A 24,010-nucleotide genomic window follows, 5' to 3' on the forward strand; every position below is an offset into this window, starting at 1 on the left:
GTAAGAGAGTCAATACGAGAATTTAGTCAGTTTAAGGCCAATTTGGTAGGGTCAAATTGGAAATTTCAGCATAATTTAGGGTCAAATTGGTAATTTTCCCAATAATCTTCTTAAAGTTGGTGGATTGTCATTCTTTAAAAAAGGACAAAAATATGCAATTTATATCATTAAATCCATTGAATTCTTTTGAAGACAAATTTGACCTTTTAAAATGCACTAAAGGACAAGAATGCCAAGTATCAACACTCAAGATTCCTATTTGTTGAGACTGAATTCTTTTCGACTAGCAAGACTAATAAAAATGATGCTTAAAAATAACCACGACTTCATGCTACAAATAGAATAGATCCTAAGATTTTAATTAAAATGTATGATTTTTGTTACGTGAAATTAAAGGGGACACGGAATTCTTCTATTGAAGGCAAATTTAACCTTTTAAAATGCACTGAAGGACAAGAATGCCAAATATCAACAATCAAGATCCATATTTATTGACTGAATTCTTTTCGACTAGCAAGACTAATAAAAATGATGCTTGAAAATAACCACGACTTCATGCTACAAATAAAAAAGATCCTAATATTTTAATTAAAATGTATGCTTTTTGTTCCTTGAAATTAAGGGGGATACCAAATTCTTCTTTTGAAGACAAATTTAACCTTTTAAAATGCACTGAAGGGGACAAGAATGCCAAATATCAATAGTCAAGATCCACATTTGTTGACTGAATTTTTTTTTGACTAGCAAGACTAATAAATGTGATCCTTGAAACCATGAATAATCAATTCAAACTAGAAAAAATATATTATAAACTTTGTTTTTTAAGCAATGCATACAAACATGTACCAAGTACTTCTACTAGGTATCCCCATAGAAACCTATAAAAAAACATTAGTGTTTGGAGAAAAAAAGAAACAAACCTTACATGAGACATTTTCACCCTAGGTATAAGAGTAAATTATATTTTTTGAATAAGCGCTTTCTTGATAATTTCATTAGAGTCTAACTAAAAAGTAAAAATTTTTGAGGGGGTGTTTTCTATACATATCATAAAGTGAACCTCTTGAGAGATATCATGTTCTGAGCTGCATGTCAAGTTCAATTCATAAAGTAATGAGAAGGTTATGTGGTTCCTTATCTAAAGGCTTCAAGAGGAACTTTTATAATTTGTGGATATATAAGGTTTGAAATCATATTTCATATTTCAATGAGAGTGTCATAAAGACCTAGTGGCATCCATCTTGAAGACTATTTTTCTTAAAAGTTAGTATCAAATGTTTATAACCACATGTAACATGCAGTGGACCTTTCTCCTTGATTCTACATTGGAGCCTATAATTAATGGAATTTGTGGTGCATTCTAGTTTGAGATCTGATCTCACTAACTAAAAAACCCTAAAAAGACTCTAAAAGAAAAGAACTAGTTAAACTAGTCAAGCTAAAGAAAAACCAAATAAAATAAATATGGATAGTTGAAAATCTAAAATGAGTATGGATAGTAGAAGTAGTTCAACAACCAAGAACAATGCCATTTGGTAAAAATTACAATATTTTTCCATGAGTACAAACAACTATGTTTGAATCATTACTAGATATTTTACTTGTTGCAATCGCAAGCTTGCAAGTTGAGGTGATGATGACATATTGGCCAAGTTATACTCATAGTGTTCCAATTATATGACTATGTCTCGCATATAGGGTACCATAGCAGGAAGATAAAGTTCAAATAGATTTAATTACCATATAGAATAGAAACAATTAGGACAACTTACCTTTGGTTATGTTACATAAGTTGGTAAATAGACCTGCACTAAAATAATACTATGGATTCTTACCTAGACAACTAAAGAAATAATCCAAAATTGGAATATACTGGGTGCACAATGAGATAGAAAACACCAAATATAAAAAGTATATAGAATGACATACTTAAGAAAAATCTAATAATTGATAAAATAGAATAAGATAAACTAGTCTACACTTATGGAAGGACACAAATAACTCGAGGGGGCGGGGGAGAGGGGAGGGGGGAAGGGGGGGTCACTCATAAATATGTAAGCGTAGCACATGGGTTCAATAGAAGGGTTTTTTTAAATCCCTTTTTTACATATTTTTTACATACACAAGGGTACCATTTAAAGGGGGGTATTTACAGATTGAATAGAAAAAGGGTGTGTTTTATTCATGAAAAATTTACAGATAAGGTGTTTTTAAATTAGGCCTTGAATGCATGTGATATAGAGAGTTTACATATAGTGAACCCCCCGAGATAAATAATAACTCTTTTTGTGATAAGAATAAATGCAAAAATATTAAAGCACAGGGAAGCTATAATAATTAGATTAATAAAAAATCTTACTCAAAATAAATTTATAAATAAAATAGTAATGCTAGCTAAGAGTTAAATGTTTAGCAATGATGACTAATAATTACTTAACATGGAATCTTGACATAAATTTGTTAATAAGAATATACATGGGGATAAGAAATTTCATAAATAGTGGCCTAATATTCAAGTAGGGGAGGCGCTAGAGCTAGTACAAGCTATCATAAGGAATTACTTTTTTTTTTAAATTTTTTGAAGTTAAATTTTAAAAATAAAATAAAAGATAGCACCAAAGCTGATAGAATCTTGTTATTATAAGGAAAGGTAATTGGAACCAAATGGGTTTAGAAAGCTAAATCTAAGGCTGATGGCTCACTTGAAAAATACAAAGCTAGATTAGTTGCACATGGATTTTTCATAGGTGGAAGGTTTTGAATTTCTTGAAACCTTTTCTCCCATAGCTCCCATGACAACTATTGGGTAGATACTTGCCGCCTTAGCTACCATAAATAGCGGCTAGTTTTTTACATGGATATGTTAAATCAACATTTTTGAACGAACATCTCTCAAGGAGAAGGTATATGTAACTCAACCACCATGTTTTGAGATGCCCAGATCAGAAAAAAAAAATTTGTAGGTTTAAGAAGGCATTATACAGGCCCCAAGGGCATGGTATCAGAGGATGGACCAAATTCCTATTGGGTTTACTAGAAGTGCTTCTGATGCTAATTTTTATATTCTAAGAATGCTTGGCAATATTTCTTTGGTTGTCCTGTATGTAGATGAACATCATAAGTGATAATGAAGAAATGATCCAACAGAAAATGGATATGCTAAGCTGTGGGTTTGAGATGATAGTCTTGGGTCTTATGCATTTCATATGTGCAACAATCTATGCCAGCTAATAAGTGCCCTTATAGTAATATTTTTAGGCATAGAATGACATAATGCATAGCCACAGTATACATTATCTAGCTTAGTTTTCAAATTTTTAGCTAAATAAATTATAGTAACATTTTAGGCATAACATAGCCATACATAGCATCGCATAAGGCATACAGTTTAGTCAACTTCATACATAGCCATATTTAGCTTCATACATAGTCAAGAAATTCATACTAGAAATAGGGTTATATGAGCACTCAAATTTTAGCTTACAAATTTTCAAGTTCATCTTCTACAAGATCTATGGTTCCAAAAATATCTATTGCAATGTCTATCCCTTCCTTAAACAAGGTTGTTTCATTGTCATTGTCATCTTCATCACCATCATAGCTACCATTACCATCCATACGTTTGTGATCGTGATGTTGTTGATCTTGATCTACATGATCATTTGCAATCATGTGCATCCTAGTTTTCATCTTCAACATTCAGCTTCAATAAACTTGTCAAAATTGAGTCGTATCCTAATTCTTTGATTTCTTTGTCCTCATACATATGATTTCTTTAAGGAGCAACCTAAATAACATACCACTAGATTCTATGTAAAAGACCCAATTGGAATATAACCTTGTAGTGAAAATGCATAAAATGGTAAAACATTGATGTGCATAATGTAAATTGATTATTATAAATGATATGCATATTGTAGCTACTCACATTGTGTTGGTAGGACAAATGTGTCGGTGATATCTCGTCCAATTGTGGCCCTAGGCCCAACTTTGAACCACTCCACGTCGAAGATGAACATGTTAAATTCTCTAAGGTCTACTTGAATAAACTCTTTAAATTTTCCACAGTATTCCATTTCATCTTGAATTGTGTTATTGTCACTTGCTTGAGCCATCTTTGTTGCTAAAATAGGGAAAAAACATTTCCTGAGCGAGAGTTTTCAGAGCAAAGAGAAAAGCTAAGAGAAACCTGCCAAACAACCTCCAAATAGAATAGAATAGCTACACAAGTTCCAATAATGCACATGCCAACACGAAATTGTATTCTAGTTAAAAATAATAGCATTTAATCCAACAAATGACACCACCCATCACTTAGGGATAAACAAGAAAACATCAAATAAAACAAGGGAGCTTGAAAGATGCTATATTCCAACGATCAAAGTGCACCTAATTCAATGCTCATAACAAAAAGGACCACCGTTTTTTGACAAGTCGTCAAACAAGCGACATTAAAAACATCAGTGCATTATGTTGGCACATTGCATCATCTGCCAGTTCCATGATCTTTAGTTGACATTTTAAATACATTTGGTTGATGTTGCTCGCTCAACTTCCCTGAGAAAAACACACTATGGATAAATGGATATCTGCATCCGTCGTTTTTGAGATCTAGGGTGGTTGCAAGATGAGGGTACTCACTTTCATTCACTCTCTCTAAAATTGGGACATCGATGTAACTCAGGTACCTCGATCATGATATTTCCATCACTTAAAACACGGCACGTGCCTCCCAAGCCTAAAGATACATATCTCAAATGAGATACCAACTAACGCCACGCCAGCAGGTCCGGGTTTCAAGTCACCATCCATGTCACCAGTACAGGTCACCACCACCACACTATCTCGATCGAGATATGCATGCCACACAGATCCACGTCAATGCCATGGCGGATCCCCCTGGACATCCTGCTCAGATGTACATTCAACATATTCAATGAGGCCATCTCACCATCCACATATCTTGAACAAGATATGAAATATAATCTCGACCATTGAAATATCTCATTCGAGGTATAGAGATGTAATCTCATCCGTCCACATATCTCGTTCGCGATGATAACAAGATGAAATCTAAGCCGTTCAAAAACCTCGAACTAGATACATCTACACAATCTGACTTGTCCATTCATGCACATTTGAAGATGCGATCCCAGCCGTTTAAATATCTCGATCGAGGTATAAAGTGAATCTCAACCGTCAAACATACCTCGGTTGTGATAATGACCCAAAATCTAAGTCATCCATGTACCTCAAATGAGATACTTAATTCAAATCGTAGTCCTTGATCCTTAACCATCCCTAAAATCAAATGCGTATCTTGGCCGTTTGTGTCACTAACCCTAAAATCACGCATACATCTGGAGCGTACATCTTGCAAACCATAAAATGCATGCCACCGAGCCTCAATCGAGGTTATAAAACCGAAAAGTTTTGTTTTGCACCTCATTGTCACACGTCGTCTTCACTCTCCTTGCCCTTCTGATTTGGATTAGCATTAGTGGGCTCATTAGCATTGTTTTATAGCTTCATTATGCTACTTAGCACTAAGCATTGGACCTTTCACATTGGCCTTTCACATTGACCTGCCAGTTTGTGTCAGGATTAGGTTTTAGCATGGAATCACGGGAGGAGGGTCACAAGGAGGGCCGCTCGTCTATTGTGGACCTCATCACAGAGATAGACCATGAGTTAGCAGCTATCTGTAGGACTGCGATAGAGACACACCGTCTACATTACATATCGTGTGAGACTTGGAGGCGATGCTATCATCCCTTCGTAGCCTTCACAATATTGTTAATGTAGATGAGTGGATAGCCCACCATCGCACTGCTCCTGTGTCACATGGCCTGACATATCGTCAGGTCTGTGATCTTGGTTAGATTAGGGATGGACCCTGCTTAGATCTTTTCCTCAATAGTCGTGGGATGAGGCCTGGGGCGGGGCCTGGGGCGGGCAAGCCTCTTACTATTTCGTGGTGTTCGCATCCTCGTATGGCGGCACATATCTATAGTCGATATGTTGCCGCATATAGGAGGATGCCGAACAACCGCTAGATTCCCATATACTTCACAAAGCAATTATAAGCGGAGTTTGTTTTAGGAGGAGGTGGATTACACTAGCCATCGGCCTAGTGGCGGTGCTAGCCGAGGCCATCTCACAAGGACCAGGGTAGGCGGCCTCCACCAGCCCTTCGTGTAGCTGCTACAGATCTAGCGTTTGTGGCTATGTCGATGGTCGAGGCTCTTGGCACCCAGGTTGGCATCGATGTATGGAGTACCATAGAGAGCATCCAGCATGTGGTGCGCTTGTTCTCACGATCGATACCGACGACAGATGTTGAGGTGTTTACACATAGTTGGATGGATAGAATCCTTGGTCCTTATTTGGGTTCTTTTATCACAGTTTTCATGGATTACTTTTGTGTTTATAGTGGCAGATTGGGGCATGTGAAGAAGTTGGATTTGGTATTTTAAAGGCTTAATGACGATGGAGCTCAGCTGAATCTAGGTAAAAGGGTGGTGCTGCTTCTTGGACATGAAGTAAGTGAAAATGGGATAGCCCTTGATCCTTTCGATGTGGAGAATCTACTGCACCTGGATAGTCCAAAGACAACCAAGGAGATAATAGGTTTCATTTAGAATTCGAGGAATTTATGTAGGTATTTGTGTATGCTTGTTGAGTATGTTTATCCCCTGTAGAAGATTGGCTAGCAAGATCCTTTTGTTTGGAGTACTTTGAAAGAGGTACTCTTTGAGAATATCAAAGATTTTCTTTCCACCTTTTCTACTGTGATGCCTCCAAAATTGGAGTTGGGTTTTTATCAGAGTCACAGTGTTGGTAAGAATGCATGTTTATGGGGACGACTGTGTGTTTCCTATCAATGTTATGCTTCCCTTTAACCTTATGTTGCAACATAATATGGTACAGGAAGGGAAGGAGAGGAAAAGATGGACCAATTTGAAAACTCTTCTATGGGATAGAGATAAGGCAGTCAGATGGTATGAGAAAGCAGGTTAGAGAAGAATAGATAAGTTTAATGAGAAGCTAGGAACAATTTGACGAAGGGCATGTTGGTGCTGAGATAGAATAGTGCTTTGGATAACACTTTTCAGGCTAAGTTTAGAGTCATATGGGAGGGGCCATATGAAATACATGAAGTTTTCTCCAATGGGAGTTATCAGCTCAAGGATTTGAATGGAATGCTACATCTAAGCAGAGTGAATGATTTGAGACCAAGGCCTTATCATGTCAAGGTTATGTGAAGTCCAAGAGATGGTGTGAAACACTTAAAAGTGTTCCACTATGGGGTTGGGGCAATATGTGAGAGGCATTTTTGTGATGAATGCCAGAGGGATCAGAACCCCAAAAGGAGTATCTTGTGTTTGTGAGCTCAATAAGGGATAACTTTATTTGGTCTTGAAATATTTATGATGTAGGAGATGGTAGAAGGTATGGGGATGCATGTGACAGATGATGGAAATGACCTATTGTTGATGATACACATAATGATTTTGTAATGTCACATGTATCCCACTCATGAATAGAAAGATTGTCCATTTGGCAATAGGAGACAAATTAGCTATCAGGGAGAGCCAGAAAAAGTATGATTGTAGAATGGAAACCACACCAATTCATGTGTAGTACACATCGCTCTCTATAGAAGAGGGAATCAAAAGATTGTTTTTGGAAAGGGGTAAAAAAACAATGGGGAAGGGTGAAGCTATCAAGCTAGAGCTCCTACAATATTGTTTAAGAGAAGGGTAGAGGCCTGAGTTAGAGTCAAAAGACAAGACAAATAGAGCATTTTGAATTTTTGAAGCTGAACCAAAGTAGAGGGTGCTGAGGAGGCAAAAGATCAGCTAAGATGTGGATGCCCTAGGATCTCCATGAGAAACTCTGTTGGAACTTGGTTTCATCCCCAATATTGAGGTGCACTTGAAGTGTATGTAAGCTAGTGATTTAAAGAGGTTTTCTTTAGGTGTTTATGGTGGAAGTTTCCTCTTTTGTGTTTGAGTGCAAAATCTTAGAGAGATGAGTATGGGTTTTTTGTCATCACTTTTCATTCTATTTTTGAAGGCCAAGTTGGGGAAGAATCATCTCTGTATCCGACACACTGATAGTTTCATTTATGATTTTTATCTAAGAGGTTGAAATATTTCATTTGTGTGGGATAAATTTTTTAGTTGGTTGTGTGTTGCTTTGAATCTCAAAAGTCCGAGTTTGTGTGTGGTATGATAAAAAGGGGTTGGAATCTAATTAGATTTGTTTCATTTCACTCGTTATTTGAATCAATTTGTGTTTTAGTGATAAATCTTTGGCTCTTGCTTAGGAGGGAGTCCTTGATTTGATTTAGTTGGTGGAGGAGAGTCAAACGTGTGTAAAGGGCTGAACATTGTTGTGTTAGATCTGAGTTAGACAAAGTCAATTATTGCAGGAAATAGAGTTAGTTAAGATCAGCTCTATATTAGGATCAAGCAGCCTAAGAAACTAAAGGGTAGATATGTCTGATCTAGATTGAAGGAAAAAAATTTGGGTTAAGCTCGGGGGGGGTTCACTATATGTAAACTCTAAGTCTAATAGTCTGAGGACTGTGGGGTAGGTCATACTAGATCGGGCTAGAGGGTGTTTTTAGGTCAATGATTGTTATATTCTAGGTTTTTTGGTTGAATACTTGTGAGGTTTTATGTGTTTCAGTGTCTATGAACTTTGAAGGATAGAGAGGTGTAAGGATCTGAGTCAATTCATTGAGATGAACAAGAAATATTGGTTTGGTTTAGTTTTAGTAAGCAGAAAGTCAGAGGGAATCAGCTGAGTTGTTAGGTGCCTTGAAGTTGAGGGTTTGGAATCCCCTAGGTTCTGATCCCTGTATATTTTCTACTTATTTTATGAGAGTGACAAGAAACAATGAAAGGTAAGAAGAGGAAAGATTATACCTACCTTCTTGGGGATCAGGGTGATGCATTTGATGATCACATGGACTAACATTCGATCAATGATGCACTCATTACATCCATTAGTACTCATGAGGTTAGTGATACTTCGCATGTGGAGTCATGGGATACCTATGAGCACCTCTTTTGTCTAAATTTGGATTTTTAATAAAAAATTTATACTTCGTATGCATACAAAGTATATAGACTCACATGTTCTTGGAGTATCAAATTGTTTTTGCCATACTATTTACAAAAATGAGATATGTATTTTCTAACACTCCTCTCAATGATAAAAAAGTATTTGTTATTTCTTAAGTTTCAACTATGACGGATTTGCCACAATGTCCCACAATCTAAGAACAAATCGACTCTATTCGAGAGTCCTTATACAAAGAAACGAGAACTTTGAGAGAAATTCTAGGAAAAACTTTTAAAATGATTGTGCAAGAAAGAAATAAGAAAAGTTAATGAATTCAAGAAAATAGGGATCTATAGCCCCATTTATAACAAGAAGTCCAAGAAATGTATCGTTACATGTTACAGATGTCGTCACCAAGGACATTATGCTAAAGGTTAGCACTACAACATGCCCCCCCCTTAGCGAACGAGTCAAAAATGACACGTTTTTAAACTGGTAGTGTCATTTAGGGCGATGATGGTTGTTGTATAAGCGAAAAAACTTTTTTAACCAAAAAAAAATCATCGTATATGCCACACATGTGGTGTTGCATGGGACGTTGTATAAAGACAATTTATTATGATTTTCTTACACTACATCTGCAACGATGCTTGCAAATTGACTTTTTGCAATGACATCGCTTAGGTGACTCCGCATGTTTTCACTAACACACACACCTCTCTCTCTCTCACACACACACTCCAAGTCCTTGCCACAACATTTTGATGTGTGTGTGTGAGTGAGAGAGGTAAGGGGTGTGTGTGTGTGTGAGAGAGAATGAGAAAGAGAGAGAGAGAGAGAGAGAGAGGGGTATGTATGTGTGTGAGAGAGGGATGTGTATGTGTGTGTGTGTGTGAGAGAGAGAGACAAAAAAAAAGTTGTATTAACGTCTTCAAAAGGCCAAAATGACCTATGAGACCAAAGTGTTACATCATGTCCATGGAATACATCATCATGGTACTAAAAGTAAAACTAAAAGAAAATATCCATGAAAAAAAAAACAAAAAGAGCCTCAAGCTTTTTGGAGGTGACATGACTGTGGGCGGCAACCACTATGTCGAGGGTAGTAGGCTTTGCATAGTTTGGTGGCTCTGTCTAATGTCACTCCTCTCGGATGGGCTCGTGCATTAGCCTAGAGGTCGGGGGTAGTGGGTGGGTCTTCTCTCCAGGCTCTAGTCTAGAAGAAGTCAATGAGATCTCTCTGTGCTGGTCGGCGGGGGCATTTGGTGGATCTGCTCTTTGTGCTAGTCTAGAAGAAGTCAGTGATATCTCTCTGTGCTGGTTGGGGGCAGTGGGTGGATCTGCTCTCTGGGCTCTAGTCTCAAAGAAGTCAATGAGAGCTCTCTGTGCCCTCATGTGCATACCATGCATACCATGCATACTAAAACAAGTGCTCACATGTGCATACCAATATTGCATGTCTCCATCAAGTGCTAGCTGTCTTGAGGACTCTAGGGAAAAGAGGGGGTATCTATCTAGTGGGATCTTGCATAATATGTGCCATTATGCCATTGTCTGGAAAAGAGCCTCTATCACCATAGGGGCAGACCCCATCTCTGCTTGCACAATCTCATGTGGCACTAAAGGATTACTCCTAATCATGTGCGAGATCATCATCACTAGTGGCCTCTCCATCGGCTTCCACCCATCATATACCTCTCCTGTATTTGTCATAGTTGACTCCCTTCTCTATCTCCTCTTGGGGTATAAACTAGGATCCCAAATAGGAGCTCCTTACAATAATGCAGGTGTGACTAATGTGTCAAATAGCCAAAGCTTCATCCTTGGCTCCTAAAACTCAATCCATGAGAAATTCCTCTCCAAGTGAGCCCAGATCTGCATACCCTTGCATCAATCCGGATTTGGATGCCTTCTGCATAGAGAAGTGAGGCCCAAAAAAAGTGATCCCAAGATATACATATGAGGTCACATACTCCACGGGCTGCCCACTATATGTAAACTTAGATGTGGATTTGCCTACCCATTGAGGGGATGTGTTAAGATCATAACCTTTCTCTTCCCAAGGTTTGCCATTGAGTTCTTGATCCTTACAAAAAGCCCGTAATGTATCCAAGTTCCTCTGCAACTCCTCTAGTGAATCAATGATGACAATTTCATTTGCATACAATAAGATAGGTATAATATATCCAAGTTCCTCTGCAACTCCTCTAGTGAATCAAAGATAAGGACAATTTCATTTGCATACAATAAGATAGGTATCAAGACTACTCCTACCAACTATGCTCTTGGTCCTCCTTGTCTATCAATGTAGTCAAATATTTCATCAATGTATATCCCAAAGAGAGTAGAATATAGGGAGAAGCCTTGTTTCACTCTCATAGTGCTGTGTATGATATTTAAGTCACCCCCTAGGGCCTATACTCTGCCAGTGATGGACTCACACAGTGTGAGGATCCCCCAAAGCATATCTGCTTATCACATGCAAGAGCTCTAGGAATATTTTTTCAACCCTAAACACCATCCAGGAACATGCTTGATGCAAATTGCATATAGAGGATAGAGAGAAGAGAGAGAGATAGAGCTGACTATTCAGTATATCTATAATGTACAAAAAGGTAGCACAATATCTATAGTCGTAGGCTACCTCATCATCAATAGGGATAATTACCTAACCTAGTTCTTATTCCATGACCCAATCCACTAGGGATTCAATGAACAAAATGATGAGATATTGGTGCCTTATATAGGCCTTCGTCGACCTCATGAATTGGCCGATCTGTTGTCAGCCCACCACGACCATCATGGACAAATAATCCATATTTTGTTATAGCTACTAACGGACGAATATATATTTGTGCTGGTCCACATTCTTCGAAATCCTCCACGAGGTGTTCCCTACTCATACACGATGCACCAGCTCTCCAAAGTTTGGTCCAAGTCTTGTCTTTTATATATTGCTCCTCAAGGGTTAGGGATCAGCCTGCACATGACATCCCCCTCTTCTAAAATTGATGATGAGATTCCAAATTCTATTCTTGGATGTCTTTCATCATCATCCCATTGTTTATTCATGGATTCCCAAACCTATCATCCTTACCTTCCTGACAACCTTTCCACTGAAAACCCATCCCGGTCTCCAAATCCAGTCCAGCTCTAATGAAGATCTATGCATTTGTTCCATCCTGTTCCCTTTCCCTTCATGCCCTGTCCCTGAACACTTTCTCTCGTCTTCTTTTTTGGAGTATTTTCCTCTCACTCCACCCCTTGGAGAATCATCCTCCCTTGGAACCGTTGCGTGAAAGCCTTTGCTCATGTTCCCCAAGTGGCACCTGACTCACAGGACTGCCATTCCCCTTGGGTCTTGTAGAGCACCACCAATAAACCTCCTGAGAATTTCTTCCAAGTCTTGTGTTCCTTTTCTTGGGCCTTATACTACCTATGAAATTTCATGTACCTTAGACTTATGCACCTTCATCTAGGGCTAAATCAATGTTTAGCCTTGTTGACCTTGATGTTGAAACAATGTTGCTTAGTCCCCACACCACCACAAGATCAAGACAGGGGCGATGGTTTCATCCATGCACAATGTAATAAGGGTTGGTGGGACATGGGAAACAATATCTCAGAATCAACCTGAAGCTTTGATACCAATGTCACATGTAGAAGCTCTCAAAGTCTTCTTTTAGCCCCCCTAAACACTTTCTTGGAACATGCTTGATGAAAATTGCATACAGAGGATAGAGAGATAGCTGAGTATTCAATATATTCATAATGTACAAAAAGGTAGTACAAGATCTATAGTCATAGACTGCCGCATCAAAAGGTAGAATTACCTAATCTAGTTCCTATTCTATGACCCAATCTACTAGATACTAAATGAACAAAACGATGAGCTATTGGTGCCTTATATAGGCCTTGGTCCATGGATGGACAAATAATCCATATTTTGTTGCTACAAACAGAAGCAAATATCTTTGTGCTGGCCGAAAGCATCCTGAATCCTCCACAAGGTGTTCGCTGCTCATACAAGGTGCACTAGCTCCTAAATCTGGTCCAAATTATGTTTTTTAATCTATTTTCCCTCTAGGGTTAGCTTTGGGATCTGCCTACACATGTCTTGCATCATGTGACACTATTGTAGGTGATATCATGTGGCCTCCTCATCAATCTGGTTTGTGGGACGGTGTCAAAAGCTGTGAGATCCCTGTTCCCACTGAGCAACGGATTCAGGATACTGGCAGCGGAAGTAACACATCATGCGCGGGTAGGGGTCTCACACTCGGGGCCTCGCCCACAAATATCCGGACAAGAGACTAAACCGTCGGTTTGTCCAAAACCGAAACCGGAAAAACTTCCTTTACCCGGAAAGCATGGGCGATTACACCAGGATAACTCTTTACTCTAACGTAGTCAAGATCATTACGGATCAACTGATCTGACTGCACCTTTAACGGTACTTGGTCAAATCAAGGAAGAAACTTGCACTTGGATCATTGGGATCAACGCTTTTTTCCCCATCAAGAGGCACAGCCGTTGATTCCTATCCATAGAACAATTTCTATCCGGGATTTACTTCATCTATCGTAATAATAGAAATTAAATCTCGATTTACGGATCCATCAGTCCAGCCTAACCCCATCCGATCCCATGGGTTAGCCAACCGCCCAACCACTGTAGTGATGGGATCCAATTTGGAATTTGGTTAGGTTTTGTCCCGGGTACCAAGGAAAAGAGTTCCAAGGCCCCCTAGCCGGAAGTTCATGCAAACATAAAACTAGCCACACCACTTACACACCCAATATGAAATTGCCTTTTTCTTAGCATCAGCTAACTTTAAAACAATCCTTTAATGAAACCATAGTACCACTGATCACAATCTTCCAATTTATCCGGTTGATTCATAATTTCCCATCATTCCTTCATCAGAGTATCTATGGCATCATTGGCAACTAGAACGCTCACCACCTGTCCACACAGGGGCCTTTTCAATAGTTCCTAGCCCATAATACTCGGCAATATAATCACTTATAAAAATTCAAGATGGACTCTCGTTGAAGATCAGCAAGATCAACCAACAGATCCATATAAAGAGCCATGGACTCATCCATTGAAGACCAGCAAGGTCAATCAACCAGATCCATGCCCGGTTTCACAAAACAACTCTTACTCCTTGTTCCAATATCTTCCTCGACGCACGCGTGGGTATCCTGGGCGACCCAGAGCCCGAGCACCGTACGGTCAGCACCCTCTAGGATCCTGCGCAGGTGACCTAGCGCTTCACTCATAGGCCGCTTCCTTGGTCCCTCATCCACCGTACCGGAAGCTCACCATTTAAATCGAACCGAGGCTGGTCAAGACCTCGGTCGACCTTGCTACGCGAGACGTCCTCCATTGACTCTCCGTCAGCAGTTGCAACTTTAACAGTTAGGTCTTCATGACCTTAATCCACAAGATGGTCAAAATGCTTCCCCAGCATTCTTGACATAAAACAGTCATTTACAAACAGTCACAAAATACAGTTTCTAAATCGAACTCTTGTCTTTCCACATTATCCCTCCTTAGTCCACATTACTTATTCCACATTCCATTCAATGTGTACTCATTCTCATCCATTTCCTCATATCTACGACACATTAATTCACATACACATTCACATTCACATCCATACATCCACATTTACATGCATACCTCCATTTTCACATCCTCATTTATACATCCACATCCCTTATCTACATTCATACATACACATCCATATCCACATCCATACATCCACATCCACATCCACATTCATATTCACATCCATATATCCACATCTACATGCATACATCCATTATCACGTCCTCATTCATACATCCACATCCACATACATACATACATCCACATCCACATACATACATACATCCACATCCACATTCCCATTCACATCTATACATCCACATCTACATCCACATACATACATACATCCACATCCACATTCCCATTCACATCTATACATCCACATCTACATCCACATTCATATACATCCACATCCACATTCTCATTCACATCTATACATTCACATCTATACATTCACATCTACATCCACATACATACATACATTTATCACGTCCTCATTCATACATCCACATCCACATGCATACATCCACTATCGCGTCCTCATTCTTGAGAGATTTGGTTTACAGAAGATCACACGACTTAGATTACAAAGGAGACGAGAGTGGTTCATCTCAAGATGTCCCCAACTATCTCAAGATAAATTGCATTCTAAAAGGAGGCAGGCTTCTATAATCAATTCTTTGTAGTTCTTACTTTTTAAATTTAAAAGTTTTATATTATTTTAAGTTATGATTTTTTTTAAATTAAGAAACTAGAGTAATCGATAATAAATAAAGAATCCCTAAAAAATGGAGAAAAATTGGAGTAGATTAACTCGTTTATCAATAAGCTCACCTATACCGATCTTAACGAGAGGTTAGTAAAAAGGTAGAAGTTTCTAAGATGTTGATAAAGGAATTCATAGATAAGAAAAGTCTCACACTTAATTCTCAGCCGATTTCATTAAGAGGAAGAAACGATGAAATGGGCATGATGCAATGACGTTGATAAGAACTTCATGAAATCATAGGAAAATTCTTGTACACCTAATGATCCTATTATCAATCGATTTCATTGGGAAATAGGATCATTAATCTGAGTGACCTTAACTTATAAAATCTTAGCAATTAGATTGGTAGAGATTTTATGTTAAAACTCTAGAAATCTCTAGACGCTTATGAAATTGTTAAGTGTGGACTATGCAATAAAATTTAGATGGTAGTTTTGCAATGTTTTGGAGAGAAATTATGAACAATGAAGGGAAATCTAGAATTCTACTTGTATAGATTTCTTTGTTTTGAAAATGGACTAGTTTATGACAAGAGTGCCTGTAAAACAGTTATGGAAAAGTTTTAATCATGTTATGGAAATATGAGGCCTTAGGGTCTAAAGCAAGCTTGTGTTGATATTCAACATGTGAGAGTGGTTCTAATGAAGCGAACCTTGAATGGTCAAGAGACGATTGGTGTGACCTAGTCCCTTTAGTGGCTCTCGAGGTGGGGACACAAACCCTTGAATGGATGGGATTGGCAATGATGGTCAACCTTTCTAGCCGTTCAAGATCTAGATAGGCTCCCAAACTACACCTACAAACCCAACTAATGTTTCGGAGAGAGAAATTTTGTAACCTTAATAATTTAGTTAATACTCCATCAATCGAGAGGACAGATTTGGTGGCGGTGTTTTGGAAAGAATTAGAATTGGATATAATATAGTATGCATAATACTATCTTTCGCTTCTTGTATAAATGATATTATTTTTCTTTTGAGAAAAACAATGTTGTATACTCATAAAGTGGAGTGTGTGAGTGAAACTGAAAAATGACATTTCAATTATGTGTGGGTGAGAACTGACATTGGTATCCTTCACTTGAGTGGAGGCGTGTGGCTAGACCCATGGGACTTGGATGGGGTCTGGGCTCAAGCTAATGGATCTAGAAAGTTAGGAACTAAAATCATGGCAAAACATTATGGGATACTTGGATCTCAGATAGCTTCTACCTACTCACAAGGATACTTATACCAGAGGAACCTTGATTTCTAAAAAGCTATAGTAGGTCAAATTCTTATACATATAATTAACTAATCGAAATCTTTTTAGAAACTTGTACACATATTATATTTACTATTTCAAGTATGTCTTTTCATGAATATAACCTTTTATAAAATCAAAACATGGATATTTGACTTGTGTACATAAATGAAATTTCTATAAGAGATATTGAAAAGATGAAGCCTTATATAAAAATGACAACTTTGGGGTTTTTCTTGAATTATGACATTGCTATATAAATTAACTTAAGATAAAGTTCTAAAGCCTATTGCCTTTTCCATGAATAACTACTTTAATGGGAAACTCTCACATCACCTTATTGAGAGGACTAACTTAATGCTTAATAATATGAGGAAATGTGGAAAGTTAATAGAGCTTACCACTTTCTAAGAAGTTCTCTTAAGGAAGAACAAGAGAATAGGAAAGCAATCCTAGTGCTAGTAAGATGAAAATTGTAATATTATTGTTCTCAAGTGAATTGTATTTAGTGCATAAATATGAATTCGATTACAATAACAAATAAGAATGTCTTTCATTTAGAGCTTAAAATGAGGGAAGGGGTTTAGTAAGTGAATAATTATAAATAAATCAATTAACATATATGATGTCAGTAGAATTTGTCAAAAACCAATTATTTTTTTTAGGACATCATGAATCATTGAGGTAGACAGCTACACTACCTTTAGAGGAAGAACTTGATATGGATGTCAGGGATGCGCTTCACACATTTGAACTTGGTCCTTTCAAAGGTGAAGGGAAAGACTTTGGAGAAATAGACTTGGTTTGATTTTATGGAAAAATACTTTGAGGTATAGCTAGGTAAAATAAAAGGGGTAAGATGGCACTTACTTAACTCAAGGTCCTTGTAATAGCTGGTATAGAATGGAAGAATTACTATGAGTCCAATCAGCTTGAGCAGGGATAGTTAAGATGGGGTGACATGACAGCATACCTCCACCAACTATGGAAGTGTTGGAGCTATCATCCATATCCACACTAGTTGATCTTGATCATGGATCAATGCTACCCTATATGGCAAAGATCTTAGCTGCACTCAATGACCATGTTAGTGATACCTGTGACAAACTATGGCAACGACAGAGCTATCATCCTAGCATTTTATCCATATCTTAAATAGTTGAGCTCGATATCTCAACACTTCCCCCATGGGTCGGTGTGTGCTGCCCCTATATGGCAAAAATCATGGCTATGTCGAGTACCATGTCCTTTGGGTTGTTGTACATTTGCAAGACATGTTCCCAAAATTTCTTGCTATGTAGAAGCCCCCTTGCAAAAGGTAACTACATTTTAGTTGCTTTGTTGTTGCAATGGAGTAAAAGTAAACATTTCCTTTCAACTTCATCTCTATTTTAATATACTCGCTGCACTAAGGAATTCACACCAAGGAATTCCTTGATTGTCAGGAGACCAGTAACTCTCGTCTCTCAAAGGTATCACTGACATAGTCATTGAGTGGATATGTAAGAGTGGGTGACCTTAGTGGCTTGCACTATAGGGAGACACATAGTTTGTGTGGATCTAACAAATATGATGTACTTTCCCTGTTATTGCCATTGTGTCCATGATTCAGGTATCTAGAGTTTTAACTATTTAATGTTAAAATATAAGGTTATCATGATAGTCAAAGCTCCCCATGGAAGGAAATATAAGGTATCTAGAGTTTTAACTATTTCATGTTAAAATATAAGGTTATCATGATAGTCAAAGCTCCACATGGAAGGAAATATTTTGTAACCTACATACATATCCATTTTTGTAAATTATGTCTATTGGATAAAATATGTCCCGAAATACTTATTCCATCTTTCTTCTTTTTGGAAAATGTAATTCCTAAATCTACTTGGAAATGGGAAGGTTTCACTTTTACTTGGGGATTCATCCAAAGTCTACAAAGCCTCTTGTGTAAACCAATGCATACATTTGTGCAAACTAATATGTTTACTTGTTTTTGCAAACATGTGGTTATTACTGATGGTCTTAGCATAGTACAAAATTTACATTCAAGAAATGACTCAAAAAGGGTTTGAATCAACACATAGATGGATAGAGATATATATATATATAGAGAGAGAGAAATTAGAATCTTTTCTCTCAAAGAATATATATATATATATATATATATATATATATATAGAGAGAGAGAGAGAGAGAGAGAGAGAGATCGATCTAATTTCTGTCAAAGAACATCATATATATACAGAGAGAAGTATTAACGTCGGTAGAATGCAACACGAGGGCATATACAACAGCGGGACTTGAACTCGGGTGGATCATGGTCTTTATAAGGGCCCTCGCACTAGCCAATCTGCCCCACTTGTGGGTGGCAGAAAGAAATCGAGATGTGTATGTACATATTAGAAAGATATTCTCTTTTTTCATATCTCCCTTTATTAGTATGTACTATGTACATATTTATAAGATTATCTTTTCATCTTTAAGATAAGATACACCTAGAAGTTAGTACAAAACATGTTATGAGTGTACCAGGCAAGCGTAAGTCCCTCTCAGAGAATGAGAGAGAGAAAAAGAGAAGCTTCATCTTATGAGCAGAGGCCGGTACGGAATAAAATCAGTTATTCGTATAAACCTCTCAAACTTTCAATGCTGCAAACTTGCAACAAAAGTGCTTTGCTTTTTATAGAATGCTATAATCAGCCTCAGATGTAGCAGGTAAAACAGGAGTACCCATCATGGTCCTCTACCCTCTTACTGAAACAAAAGATGGAGAAAAGTACAGTGCTACATGTCATAGCACATGCCCATCAAAGGGGCAGGCACATGATGACATGAAGGAAAGAAATACCTTTTTGTAAAAGAAGTAATGAACTTTGGGCCAACACTATTCCCCAGATTTGAGATCCGTGGCATAGCACTAGAGGGACGAGCTAAAAGGTATCACAACTATGCCCATTTTTTTACTAGACTGTGCCAATGGCAGTTTGGTGTCTAAACCCTAATCCCTAAACCCTAAAGGAGCCCAACTATTGGTTGAGGAACTCCCTAAACTCTAGATCCAAAACCCTAAAGAGACCCAATTAGTGGTCCAGGGAAACAATTATGTTTGCTTCCATGACAACCAAGCTTGCGAGGATTTCAGGAGCACCACACCCAAGCTTGCCCCCCCACGAAAAGGCACAGGAATGCATGACCAGAGATTGATCAGCCTAAGGGTGAACCATGGAGCATAAGATTTTTATCACAATATGAACTGTGAAACGAATGCAATATATCACTGCTGTTGATGATATACATGTACTTTTACATTGCAGAACCAATCTGGTTCATGCCAATTCAAAAAAATACTAGTCCAAATTGCCATCAACCACTGCAATGGCTGGATTTGGTCCCCAATTATGTTTGCTTCCATGACAACCAAGCTTGCGAGGATTTCAGGAGCACCACACCCAAGCTTGCCCCAGACGAAAAGGCACAGGAATGCATGACCAGAGATTGATCAGCACTGCTATTGATGATATACATGTACTTTTACATTGCAGAACCAATCTGGTTCATGTACTTTTACATTGCAGAACCAATCTGGTTCATGCCAATTCAAAAAAATACTAGTCCAAATTGCCATCAACCACTGCAATGGCTGGATTTGGTCCAATGTAAATACTTCAAAGACGCCCTTTGATTGCTTTTTTAAGAGATGTGGATGCAATCTTTTCGACGTGCCAGGCTTCATAAATCACACCCATGCAGATTTGATTCGATTGCTTGGAAAAAGATCAGTTTTTGCTGAAAGCAGATGTGACCCCATTCTCCGTACTTCATTCATAAAGGATTTGCCTACATGCCAGGTTTTGCTCTTGCCACATGAAGCACTTTCTAGGGTAGCCTCTTAACTCCTTAATCTTCCGCTTTACTTGATGGTTCTCGTTTGTGATTGCGATAGCCACATCGTTAGGGAACATGGTGCACCAAAAGAAGATGTGAAGGATGGTGAAGAGACACAATGAGAGAACAGTAACAGATGAGATCAATGAAAGCACCACTGCCAGACTCTGTGTAATGGGATGCTTGACTTTGAGAGAATAATGGACTGTAGCAATGGCAGATGCAGTCATAGGGAAGGTGTAAGCCCACCATGCCACTGAGAACCTGAAAACAAACACGCGAAGTCCCATGAGAATGTTGGAAAACATGAAAACCTTTGCAAGAATACTGAAGAGCTTCCTTTAGTAAGCGTGATGTGGCAATCCTTTGCAAGAAAATTCTGCATGCTTGTTGACCTATCATATGTAAATTTTTTGATAAGTTTGGATAATGGTTGCACACACAGGCATGCAACATCTCTTGATCAAGCAATATGCACATGAAAAAGCTGTGTATTCAGTAAAGGTAACATGTTGGCAGTGAAGTAATTTCTTGATGAATGCCTGTTCTTCTACAGCTTGCCCTTCTTCCACTGAGATGCTTCGTATTAGAATATTGCATGTTAAAGAGAAAAGCATTGCAAGGTTCGGGTTAGAGCTTACCTAAAGCCACGAAAGAAGTTCACCCGCACCACCTACACAATAAACAAGAGTAATCATGAGCATATAGTTTCAAAAGCTTGAATTATAACCACTTCATTTAACAATCAAACATGCACATGCTCTCTCTCCCTGTGTGTGTGTGTGTGTGAGAGAGAGAGACGAATCGAAACGCTCTCTTCCTTGACACACACTAGAAGAGAAAGAGCAATGCTCTTTCCACCTTCATTAATGAGGTACTCCGGCATTGAGAGACACTTTTTAGCCCTCTCTCATTTGTCCACCGGTATGCCTATGCTCCAATCTTTGTCTTTGTATTTTGACATGGCTTGGTTCACACATAATATAATCTCTCTCTCTCTCTCTCTCTCTCTCTCTCTCATACACACACATTGTTTGTTCATTCGTAGGCACATACATAGACACACTAACTATAGATGTACGCATGCACATGATACATATATGCAAATAAACATACATGAAATCTCAATAAATCTTAGCTTACCAGAGATGAATAAAGGAACAAGCCCACAAAGTAAGCAATTCTTGATACTAAGTCAAAGTCACCCACAATCTTGGACCAAGCTACACTCGCAGTGCTTGGTGCTGCAACAAACAGAAAAAATATCGGGTGAAGTTCCTTGGGAAGTACAGCTGCAGTTGGTAATCTCTGGTACAATGTCACAAATAGCACCAAGTAATGTGCAAGACCCACAGCCCAGAAAAAAATGGCGAACTCTCTCCAACCAACAGTTGCAGCCAAGAGAGCCCCCACAAAATTTCCCACAAGGGATAGGTGTGTGGAGGGATTTGCGACCTTGGAGAGTCTCCGTTCGCCTCCCGATAGCCATTGCCCATAGATCTTGAGCTCTAGTGCAAAGATAGGTACCATGAAGAACACCCACAAGATGGGGTGTATGGATCTGGTGACTGCAGGAGGAACCCCCAATGTCAAGAACATGCATGCTATCCATGGGGCAAAGAAGAAATTGATACGAACTGGATGATAAAACTCACGGCGTACGGCTTCAAAGTAGAAGAGACACTTCAAGGAATATGTTGTGAACACTGTGAGAAATGTCATCAGTGCCAAACACCATAGTGTCAGATTGATAAACTTTGGGACATGCATGAAGTGCATGGAAGCTGCAGTTGCCAGAGTTTTCCATAGTATTGTCTGGCTACCAAGGCCTAGGCAGATACCAAAGCATCCAATCGGGAACCGCAAGAGGAAAGGCCATTTTTTATCAACTGGGAGCACAGTGTCTTCAGAATCCTGCATGCTCCAAACATAAAATGTTAATATAAGAATCGAAAGTCCTGATTGATCAATTACAGATAAAACATGATAGAAATGCTTACCCTCAGGATGTCCAGCTCTGGTCCTTGGAGTGCATGGAAATACCTCCCCACATTGACCTCAGACCCGAGTCTAACCTGCTGTTCTGGATGGGGTTTTCGAGAGAAGGGCCTCTCAAGCGCTGTAGCCTTAGTCTTGAATAAGGAATATCTCTCATCACCATCACCATCATTCTGTTGCAAGGTGAAGCCGCCAGGCCTCTCAAGCGCTGTAGCCTTAGTCTTGAATAAGGAATATCTCTCATCACCATCACCATCATTCTGTTGCAAGGTGAAGCCGCCAGGGTGCCTGTGGAATTCCTGCAACACATGATGAGGAGCTTCCACACCCGTCATTGGGTTGGGCTGTGAATAAAACTTCTTCTTCTTCTTCTGCGCTCTTGGGTTTTGTTTTTTCCCATAGAGTGCTGTATTGGGTGATTCTGTCTTCAACTCAGGAGTGATCTTGTGTCGTCCAAAGGTAAATTTTGGGGGAAAGCTACGTTTGGGCACTTCTTTCTTTGGGAGACTCACAGCTTCTGAGTAAATTAGGATTTCTGGCTCAGAGAATCTCTCAGAGTGGCAAACTCTGAGGGAGGTGAGGTTGCAATTGGGCACTTTACTGCTTGGGATTTCTGCATGGTTTAGGGGTTCTCCTACATGGATTACGGTTTCTGGGTCACATAATCTCTCAGAATGACATGCTCTGAGACAGTTTTCCAGCTGGGTTTGGTCGATGAGCTCTTGTTTTTGCATAGCCCTAATTCTATCAAGTTTGGGGCTCCAGACCCCTTTCCCAACATCTGCAAAGATAAAGTTGGGAACGGAGGCAGCCCTTTTGAGCTCGAAGCTGTCCTGCAAGGGCACTTCTGCGATGACAGAGTAGCTACCGCTTGAGAGAAGCCTCGATAAAGGGGGCAAGGGTTCATCGAAAGAGATTGATCTATCAAAGGATAATGCCCTGTAAATATCTTGTCGGCTTCTTGGGTGCACAACCTCCGCTCCACGCAATCCCTGCTGTGAGAAGCTTGATCCAATCGTAGAGTCTCCCCCTTCGAACACAGTTGTTGCCATTTCCATTCAATACCCACCTGTACAAAGCATGGCATGTATCCATCAGTCATTTTCTCCCAAATTACAAAAGAACGGGGAAGAAGGCCGGGGTGGGGTTCTTGCATAACGAATGTATAAAACTCAAGAAACTAGCAAACTTTTTGAGTCCAGAAACTGTCCATCCATGATAACCCATCATGTAGGATACTTCATTGAATGTTGGATGCATAAATAGTTCCGAGATGTGGTGGAGCTAAGCTAATCTGTCTATGAGAAGGACTTAAATAATGAGATTAAGAAAGATTAGGGATGTTGAGAAGCAGGATTAAGGATGATAAGAAGTAGGGTCAAGGATGGGCTCTATTCTTATGCCACGTGGGCAAGCCAATGCAAGGGA

The 24,010-nt window shown here is 38.9% G+C and overlaps 1 protein-coding gene across 1 annotated transcript; it reads right to left on the minus strand.

Annotated features, from left to right (window-relative positions):
- Window positions 1–20,260: 20,260 nt before the first annotated feature.
- LOC147612986 (S-type anion channel SLAH2-like) lies at window positions 20,261–23,634 on the minus strand. The gene is made up of 4 exons (XM_086782734.1): window positions 22,585–23,634; window positions 21,728–22,498; window positions 21,226–21,257; window positions 20,261–20,848 (listed from the first exon to the last, which is right to left on the minus strand). The coding sequence occupies exons 1-4, from the start codon at window positions 23,632–23,634 to the stop codon at window positions 20,518–20,520; spliced, it is 2,184 nt and encodes a 727-aa protein (XP_086638860.1). The 3' UTR covers window positions 20,261–20,517.
- Between the last annotated feature and the right edge of the window lie 376 nt (window positions 23,635–24,010).

This window comes from Cibotium barometz, chromosome 44 (genome assembly GCF_041138505.1).
Source record: "Cibotium barometz isolate CiBa-2024 chromosome 44, ASM4113850v1, whole genome shotgun sequence".
Taxonomy (NCBI): Eukaryota; Viridiplantae; Streptophyta; class Polypodiopsida; order Cyatheales; family Cibotiaceae; genus Cibotium; species Cibotium barometz.

Bases quoted from the DNA above. Each gene is read 5' to 3' on its own strand.
- LOC147612986 (XM_086782734.1), bottom strand. From the start codon at position 23,634: ATGGCAACAACTGTGTTCGAAGGGGGAGACTCTACGATTGGATCAAGC. The intron at 22,499-22,584 runs GTAAGCATTTCT...TGGAGCATGCAG, and splicing joins CAGAGCTGGACATCCTGAGG to GATTCTGAAGACACTGTGCT. The intron at 21,258-21,727 runs GTAAGCTAAGAT...TTTATTGTGTAG, and splicing joins TGTTCCTTTATTCATCTCTG to GTGGTGCGGGTGAACTTCTT.